This window comes from Melospiza melodia, chromosome 3 (assembly GCF_035770615.1).
Source record: "Melospiza melodia melodia isolate bMelMel2 chromosome 3, bMelMel2.pri, whole genome shotgun sequence".
Classification (NCBI taxonomy): domain Eukaryota; kingdom Metazoa; phylum Chordata; class Aves; order Passeriformes; family Passerellidae; genus Melospiza; species Melospiza melodia.
Window position 1 is genome coordinate 67,035,246 of NC_086196.1, and position 9,773 is coordinate 67,045,018.

At 43.9% G+C, this 9,773-nt stretch overlaps 1 protein-coding gene across 4 annotated transcripts in view; it reads right to left on the bottom strand.

The window, feature by feature from the left end:
- Positions 1-2,771, bottom strand: part of MTA3 (metastasis associated 1 family member 3) — a 153,698-nt gene extending 150,927 nt beyond the window's left edge. For 2 of the 4 annotated variants that reach the window (XM_063152092.1, XM_063152091.1), the window contains exons 1-2: positions 1,766-1,938; positions 491-558 (exon numbers count right to left, since the gene is read on the bottom strand). In XM_063152092.1, the coding sequence (XP_063008162.1) occupies positions 491-558; positions 1,766-1,853 (156 nt within the window). In that variant the 5' untranslated portion in view covers positions 1,854-1,938. Of the gene's footprint in view, positions 1-490; positions 559-1,765; positions 1,939-2,667 lie in introns of those variants that run through there. The other 2 variants (XM_063152093.1, XM_063152094.1) reach the window with 2 other exon arrangements.
- Between the last annotated feature and the right edge of the window lie 7,002 nt (positions 2,772-9,773).

Consider the following 9,773-nt stretch of genomic DNA (forward strand, 5'->3'; position numbering starts at 1 on the left):
AAAAATACACTCAGGGTAGAGACAGAGAACAGAGTCTGCACTTTATTCAAAAGCCCATTCTTCATTCACAGCTGCCAATAGGCAGAGCAACAGACAGCCACAGAAGTCACATATTCTGTCATTTGATCACTGCAAAGTCTTGCTGGCACCTTCCAGCTCTTCAGATGTCTATCTAAAAGCAGACACATTATATGATGGCTGTCATTCCAGATGGATTCACAGTGTCACTGTCAGCCAGAGAATTAAATTCATTCATTTCTCCAAGAATTCATAGAATTTGTTAGAAAATTTTTGCAGCAGAGTAATCCTGTTCACCAGGAATTGGGTGTTTCCTTAGGTAACAGGGCAGAATTAGAGGATATCACACAGGAAGTTTTCAGTAACCACCAGAAACCCCCACTACAGTAAAAATCTTAAGGGATAGAAATAATTCTCAGGTTTTAACAAGCACTGTTGCCAAAGGTTAAGAAAGAGTCTTAGATATTTGTACCTTGTTAAGTTCTTCAATTCTCCTAATGAGATATGGATTGCTGGAAGAATTTTCAAAATAAACATAATCTGCAAGGAAAAAAAGAAAAGTCACTGAAATACCAAAAGTTATGTAAAGGCCTATCATTATTAATGCAAAACTTTTCTTCTAAACCTAGAAGTTTTCAAAGGGCTGAGATTTCTTCATAAACGTTGGGATCATGATGTATTTCTACACTGAGATTTAATATAATTTGTTCCTAAATTCTAGTTTTAACTGCACTACACCTGCTTTAACAACCATGCTGGAAAAAAGTTAAATGTTTTGTGTTGAAGCTCACACTGTAATCCAATAATCCACACACTTCATAAATCTTGATAGGGAAGGAGCAACTTCTCACAATAAATTAGGAAGATTTAAGACCTGAGCACTTTAGTGAATTTCTGTATTATGGAGATTAACATTTCTGTAAGAGATGACAGGTCATATTTATTATCAGGTGCTGTGACAATGACCAATGTCCCAGTGAATAATGTATGTTTTATGATACTTACCCTTGTTGTTATCTCTGTCCAGTAAAATACAAACCATATTAAGCAGAAATTGCCATGAAATTAGCAAAGATCTTGCAGGACAATGTCTCTTTCAGCATAATTAATATAAACATATTTTCATAGATTGAATGGAAATTTACTAATGTCCTGAAAGCTACTCCCATGCAACATACAAAGAATTGACAAGTAGCACATTTCCTTCAATAGTTTTTTGAAAACTTGTTTTTTGTCCAATGAAAAAGTACCCATCAAATGTCAACCACACTTTAAATTTGATGTTGGACTTCTGCACTGTGCACCTTGCAAACTTTATTTTTAAAAATCGGATGAGAAACCGTAACAATGTATAGAAGTCTTCTGCAACACTTTGACACTACAATACAATGAAAAGGAACTTCAGGAAGTTCTAAGGAAAGAATACGATCTCTGGGTAGTGTTCACAATTGCTCATTAAGATTACAACGAAAAAAAAGAGAACTGGTGACCTAAGAGGTAAACCGTACCCGCTACCTGCTCAGAGAAGGATTATTTTCATGAGTAAAGGCTGATGGGACTACAATCTAAGTGCCCTAATGAGGGAAGATTTGTGGCTCTATCAGCACATCTCAAAACATTAGCAGAAAGCGATGCGTGGAAATGAGGGGTTACATTATCACCTCTCATTTCCAGGCATCCTCCGTCTCAGCTCTGGCTGTTGAGAGCAGGAGGATGGAGCGATTTTTGAGCACCCAGTACTGCACACCTAACTTGAGAGGTGCACCTGAGCCACAACACCGGGCACACTGCCACGTTCGTTCCCTCCGTGAGCGAGCCAAAGTTATCCGTGTCATTTTCGCCAGGCTCGGGGTGGGAAGACAAACGCTTGCCGTGTTTTTCACCGCCTGAACGCCCTCTCCCCCCCGCCCTTCGCCAAGCAGTCACGTATCAGGGAGCTCCTCAGGGGTCACGGCGGCAAGCAAGGGAAGCTGACAGAAATCCGCCGGTTACACGGCCGGATTAATTTTTTATCCCCGGCAGACCAAGGAGGGCGCGGAGAAACTCCGCCGTGAGCGGGAGGCGGGCGCGGGGCAGGGAGCGGCGCGGAGGGGAGCGCTCCCCGGGCCGGGCTGGGGCTGCCCGCCCCGCACGGCCCCGCACGGCGCCGGCAGGGCCCGCCAGGCCGCGGCGGAGCCGGCCCGGCCCGGGGGCGCTCGGCCGGGCACCCGGCCCCTGGCTGGCCCGCGGGCCCCCCCGCCGCTCCCCGGGGAAGGAGGCGAGGCGCAGGGGCGGCCGTGCCCGGCCGGCGCCGCGGAGCGGGGGCTGGAAGCCGGCGGCGCCTCTCCCCTCTTCCCTTCCTTTCCCCGCGGAGGGCGGCGCTGCCCTTCTCCTGCTCGGCGGCGGGGGCCGGGCTCCCACCCGGCGCACGGGGCTGGCGGGGGAGGAACCTCCGTCCTCCGCCCCGCCGAGGGCCCGGCGACCCTTCGCCGAACCGGCCGCCTCCTCTCGCCGCCCGCCCGGGCCCGGCCGCCCCGCTCGGGGCCGCGCCAGCCCGAGGCCGGGGCGCCGCTCTTGGCCCCGGCGCGGCGCGCACGGCCCGCGGCCCGGCGGGACCCCCGGCCCTGCCCGCGGGGGGCTCCGGGCGGGCGCCGCCGCGTCCCCACATACCTCCCACTCGGTACATGTTGGCCGCCATGTCTGCGCTCTGCGCCGCCCTCCTCCTCCTCCTCCTCCTGCCGCCTCTGCCGGGCCGGGCTGGGCAAGGAGGGAGCGGCTCCCGCCGCCGCCCCCCCGCGCCGCGCTCGCCCCCACCCCGCGCCGCCACCCCTCCCCGCCCGGGCGCGGGACACAGCGCCCCACGGGGCCGCCGCCGCCGCTTCCGGAGCCGCCGCCGCCAAGGGGTTAAACGGGCGCCCCCGGGCTCCCCCCCCGCGCACCGGGCCCGGGGCGGGTCGCGGGCAGGGCCGGCCGCAGGTGGGGTGGGGCGGCGCCGGGGGAGCCGCGGGTGCGCGGCCGCGCTCCCAGCCGTGCCCGGAGCGCGCCACGCTCTGCTGGCTCCCGCCGCTTTGTCCCGCTCCTCTCCGACCCTCTGCGGACCTGGGGAATTTTTGGTGTTTGCCTCTTCCCCGGGGCGGCCGAGGATCTCCCCTTTGGTGACTCTGTGTAGTATCCCAGAAAAAGTTTGTTTCCTGCGCAGCACCTGTTGGTGGTGGGTTTGGCGGCCCCTTTGTTCGCCTCCGGAGCGTGGTCCCACGGGAGGCTCCGGCGCCCCCAGCCCGCCCCGGGCACGGTGCCGCTCCGAGCTCTCCGCCGTCTGCAGGACGCAGCTTGCTCGCAACAGGCAGCACAAAACATCTATGACAGAATAAAGATAAATCTAGCAGCTCGTCTCGGAGGCAGGAAGCGTTGAAAGAGATGCTTTCAAATCCTCCGATGAGAGAGATGCTTCAAAAACATCAATATGATGTAACGTGAAGCCATTTCCCCCTGTTTATACAAAGTTCACACCATAAGAAACAATCCATACACCTCACAAACAAATTGATCCAGCTGCGGCATGCTTTCTTGGAAAAGAAATTCTTGTTATCATCTCCCTGCAACGAAAGGGGTGATTTATTATTTGTTTCATGTCCTGGATATTCATGTGTGCGTTCCAAAGTTAAAATTTCACTTCATCCTCAGCTACAGGAAAATGTGTTGTTTAGAAGGAGGATGATCTTCCCTGGTGTTTCGAACGATTATACCCTGTCCTTCCTTTCTTCTCTAAGCAAATATGGGACTATCAAGTGTCCACTTCTAGGACACTTTTAATTTCTCCAGTGACTACAACTTGTGTCAAAACAGCAACTGAGAAGCGAATTTCTGAAACACATGTAACAAGCATATGATACAGTAATTTACTTTTCTTTTAAACACACCGGCACATTCAAGCATTGAAAGGAAAAATGGGGAATTGTCCTCTGTTGAACATCTGTGGAAGCTGAAAACAAGTCAGCAGAAACTCCTTGGGAAATACCAACTCTGTCCAGCTGGGTATTTCCAGAGGCACAATAACATGACTTTAGCAGAGACCTGAGGTGTTACTTTTACTCTCCTGTTTTACTGCCTGGGTAAATGAAACAGGTTAAACTCTCTCTCAGGCAAGAGAACAATTAATTCAAACAGTTGGTTTGTCACAGCCATCACAAATTAAATAAAATGCCTCCAAGCTCTTTCCCTCATTTTAAGTCTGCACTTAGGGGGATGGGGAGGATTGCCCTCACTAGAAATTTTACAATGTCCCCCTCATCCCACAAGAAGTGGATTTGGACAGAAACAGACCAGTGCTTCCATCAGCTGAAGGCATGGCCTGTGGAAGAGGAACGCAGCTCCTGAAGATGCAGAAGGTGAGAGAGGAGCCCATGGTCCCAGCCTGTCCTTTCAGGTGGACAGCCTGAAAATAGTTAGGAAACCACCCTTAGTTCCAGCTGCCGGACTGAGGCTGCACCACAGAGCAGAGAAACAGAGAAATAATGGTGTTTACATACCTCAGTACCGAATCACAGTCACTGGGCCCCCTTTTCACAGTGCCGCACTCACACAGTCAGCACAGCACAGCCCGAGGCGTTCAGCACATCCACAGCTCAAGGTCACTGCCTTGGGAGCGGGCACAGCCAGCTGCTGGATACAGAGTTGCAGCACTGGCAGAACATTTCACTTTGGTGTAACATATACAAAAGCCTGGATACAGTTTATTTTCGGTGTTCTCTCAGTGTACAGAATGGGAAAAATTAAACTCATGTGAACGCCTTCATTTTTCTAGATTAAATAGAATGGAAAACTCTCATTTCAACTACAAGACTGTTAAGAAAAAAAAAAAACCCAAAACAGATAAGAGCCTTGTCTTAACCTGGTATATGAACTGTGTTTATCCATAGACTGAGATTACTTGTGCTGTTTGAAAGAAACCACATTTCTGTAGCAACTTAAATTAAGATGCAAGACAGATTATTCCTGTTAGAGACACAGTTTACCTGAGAGCTTCATTTTACAGTTTTCTTTGTTGTGCCACCCTGAGCAGTCCATCATTCCTCCTCATGGTCCTCCAAAGAAAAGCCAAAGAAAGAATGGAGTGTTAAAAGGATATTTTAAACTAGTTCCATGGTCCAGGCTGGGCAGCTGCCCCATGGTGAGCAAGATCAGCAGTCCTGAAAGAGATGGACATCAGGCACTGAGAGAAGAGATGGTCAAGAACCTTTCACAGTATTCCCAACACAATGTCTATTGACTTTTCTAGGCTGCACCCTCTTTTTTTGGCTTTTTCTCTTTAGCCTCATCAGATGCACCTAAATCATGTCTATTACATATCTATAAGGTTAACTTGAGCTATACAATTTTCTTAATGTATTTAAAAGAATGCTATTATGAAATATTCTTTTTCCATTATAGATAGTACAAAAAGTTTCACCTTTTCTTCATAGGCAATTTAAGGTTTCTTTATTACACGTGGAATTACTTGGACAAAGGTAATGGAAATCTGCTATAAGAGAATTTTATTCCTGCATTTTCATTTTTCAAATTGAATTTTCTTATTTTCCACTACTGCAGAGCCAAGACGAAAGTTTTAAAAAGTTCTAACAATTTCATCATTTCATGAAGTCAAAGTATAAGACAACTTCCATTGCAACTGTCATACAGCCTCCTATTTTGTGTCCATAGAATTAAATTTCAAGGTTTCCCAATTTCAGAAGCTCCTTAATTACATAAAAGCCTGAATCTAAACAACACCAACCTCACCATCAAAACATGTCCAACCTATAAGCTTCTTCACAAAAGATACCAGAACTGAATACAAATCTTCCTAAATTATTTGATTGTTGATGATTATACTGACAGTCAAGAGGACTAAAGTAAAACATAGTGATAGAGGGGTGTGCTTCAGATTGAAATACTTCAGAATCTTACAGGTAGGAACATCTTTGTGAAATTGACAAAAACATTGAAGAATGAGTTGCTTGAACCTTCATAAAATGTTCATCTTCCTGTAGAGCTTTCACAGAAACTCATCCTTGTGCTAATGAAATGGAAAGGAAAAGACCTCTCCCATCCTTGGCCCTTACCCATGGGACTCTAGAGGGTTTGTTGGTCTGTTTCATTTGCACGTGTAATTTTGAAGCACAGGAAACATTCAGCTGTTCAAGTATATGAAGTTACACCAAGGAAATCCAGCTCCCTTGCTAGTAAAACTTTCCAACAAATAAACTGGCTGCATGCACATAATCCATGCAAAGAGTTAAACAAATTGCAAAGGACTTCACAAACGATCATTTCTTATCAGCTTAAACTGCTACATTGAGAGTAAATCACCACCACGGAGGACTTGGGTACTTTATGGACTTGTCCTGTAGCTGAAAAATAAAATGTAGTCTGTTCAAAGCCACTTTGCTCTTGTGTGAAAAAACATGCCAGCTAACACAGTCACACACTGATCAGACTCACAGACAACTAACAATACAGGCAACTAAGAATACTTTTATTATTTTTAACAACACCAATATGCACCATAGCTTGCAAAACCTCATTAATGAATTTGTAGCAGAGACAGACAGACAGCTTGGTGTCACTTAATTAGTCACAAAACAAAAATATTTTTCCACACCAATATTCATGATTATATTTATAAAAAAAACTTATATAACTGCCATTTGGCAACAAACATTACATAAGGTTGTGTTGTGGGTTTTTTTTGTTTACAGAAATACAAAATTCAGCGTTTGTTATCACAAGCAATAGAAACTTCTAGCTGCCTTTACAAAACAGCAACTAGGTGCAATCTGTAAGAGATGCTTTCACACCAACTTCTCTAAATCAGAAAAAAACCCCAAATCTCTCACAAGAGAAAATCATCTGCTCTTGGCATCAGAAATAACATTGGCTTTTTATTGACTCTGAGTCAGATCTCTCAAGAGACTCCTAGTTAAATTTGTCACTATTTTCATTAAATATTATTTAAACAATAGCTTAAAGCTAATTGCTGAATTACTAGTAGTCTGCAGATTTAGATGTTGAATCCAAATCTTACAGTCATAAGAATTCTGCTAAATCAGTGTGCAGATAAAAATGGTTCTTAAGGTTGGCAACAAGTTATTAACTGAGAGGGTAGTAAAAACACATCTCAGGTAATGGTTTTTCAATAAGCATCATAGTGTTATATAGATTGGTGCTATAGGCTACCAAATGGCACTTCTTTGATAACACATATAATTTCATATTTCATTTCCTATAAATCATACCATTGAATGGAGGTTTTCTTTTATTTTCTTTTTTTTTTTTGGGGGGGGGGGGGTGGTTTGTTTTTTGGGTTTTTTTGTGCAAAATAAGTCAGATCTGAACTTCTATGTACCTGTCTTCTTGTTATGACTGAATTTGCTTTAATGAAAACCAGTCCACTGCAATGGAAAAATTGCTTTAGGTTTGAGGGAGGAATGGTAAAGTAGGGTTTATTATTAATCTTCTACTAGAGGCCAGATGTATTTCTTCCACTCCAGAGGCATAACTCACTCTTTTTTTAAAATAATCTAAATAACAAAGTAAATCTTATATTTCTAATCAGATTAAAAAAGAAAAAATAAGATTTACCAATCTAGAGCTTTTGTTAGAACTACCAATTTACTTTCCAGTCCCTATCTTAATGGAGAAAAAGCCTGCAGCTCTAGAATTCAGTTTTGTACCCCATTCTGTTTGCCAGTTTTAGATGACCCTTAGGTTTATGTCTAGTTTCTGTTCTGTGGTTGACTCCAGTGGAGCTAAAGCAATACCATTATATAGTTGTTTTTTTTTATCTTTGACACAAGCAAGGTTGCAAATGAGAGCAGTTGGAAGCACACTGGAGCATTGCAGACATCTGCAGCACTCTGAAGTGAAGCCATTTTGGGCTTCAACACAACACTGGATAGATATTAAACACTCCAGAGCAAATTTACTCTTTATCTCTCCCTTTCTTTCAACTGATCTATTTTTTGTGCTTAACACCTGCTAAAAAGCTGTGAAAGGTGCTTAATGACACCTATTTAAGTAGAGTACAGTACATTCATCTGAGCAGAATTAATTTAAGTCAAGGACTCAGCATCTGTTCAGTTCAGTTTTTCTGGAGCTTGAATGATCTCAGGCGAGCAACACCGAAGTGTGACTTATTGAAATGTACCCTCAGTGCCTTGCTTTGTCTCTAAAGACTGCCTGGTGTTTCCATTACACATGCATTTGACCTGATATTTTCAGGTAGCAGTTCTACCTCTAGTTTTGAAAAGCAGAACAATTTCCTTATGCAGGTCTCCAGCTCAGTGCAGGGAGAAGATGATCACTCATTTTTCTGTTGGTAGGAGAAACTTCACTTCTGCATTCAGGCTGGATGACTCTCAGGGACACATTTATCAGTGTTGTATTGCACACACCTTGCTCTTAAATCAAGGGCATCATTCCTGCTTACGCAGAGTGAATTTAACTTTGTGTTCAAGTGATCTTTATTTCTAACAACAGGTGGTATGACAGAGGAGGTCATACCAGGTCAGCTTGCCTGCATGATAAACAGGTGTCTGACTGGATGACTTACTTTCAAAAACCACTCTGGGGAATGGTGACAAAGAGCAGCAGCACTCAGCACAGCAGCAGTACTGCTGGTATTTCAAAAAGTATTGGCATTGCATTTAAGTCTTTTACCTAGAGACAATCCAATACCTGTCTCAAGCCAGTGAAGTCCATGAAGCATTTTCTCAGGATGAGTGGAAAGAACAAGCTTGAACATATCTCTAGATGGGTAGATTAGAATTAGTATACCAGGCAATAGGTGCTAACACAAGAAATACTGCAAGAACTAGAGAATCCCTAGTTGCAAAGCTGGCATGGTTTTTATTATTGTTGTTTGGAATTATTTTGTTTGTTTTAAATCAGCTATGTTTTGCTTGGCAAGAAGAAACAAACAGCTTGAAAACCCCCTTCCCCACAGTACACAATGGGCTGAGTGCACACTTGTGCACTCAAAATATTCTGAGTATTCCTCCAATACATGAAGAGAACAGAAGATTTTACATAGTTCCTATAGCAATAAGCCTAACTGATATGTCCTGCAAGTAAATTCTATAATAATGGCTGTTTGAGCCAAATAGGGCTCAAATTTGTCTGTTTGTACCAAATAGGCACAAACAAAAAAAACCCTGATCATACTACCTACTTCTGAAATATCCACATTCAGTAAAAATGCCCCCACTATTGCAATTGCGTCTCTTTTTTGTCAGAAAGGCAAATTCCAACTCTGCTATCTGAAGATCTGTCATTTCCATGCTCAGTCTGACCAGTTTTACCTTCTCTATGGCAGACTGAAGATTTTTGACTCTACAGTCCTCACACCCATTTATCAGATGAGCCTTTCACTATTTTTTAACCTCTGCAACTAAGCCCTTTTGCAGTTACAGTTAGGAATGAAAACCTGTAAAATCTGGATAGCCAAGATTAACAGTCTGAAAGTGATAGTGGAATCCTGGAAAAAGTTAAAGATAGAATCTAAAATGTTAGGCTTTGTGCTTTCCCAGATCAACTGCACCTGCGTAAGCAGTATGATAAATTATATAATTGTTAGATGTGATGATTGTTTAGTAATTAAATGTAATTATTATATAACCATAAGAAGAATAGTGAGAAACTATGTTGGAAATTCAGAGAGGGGCTAAATTTATGTATACAATAGAACAATATAAGTTTAATAATTAACATGAAAGTTATGTAACGATAGACTATAAAAC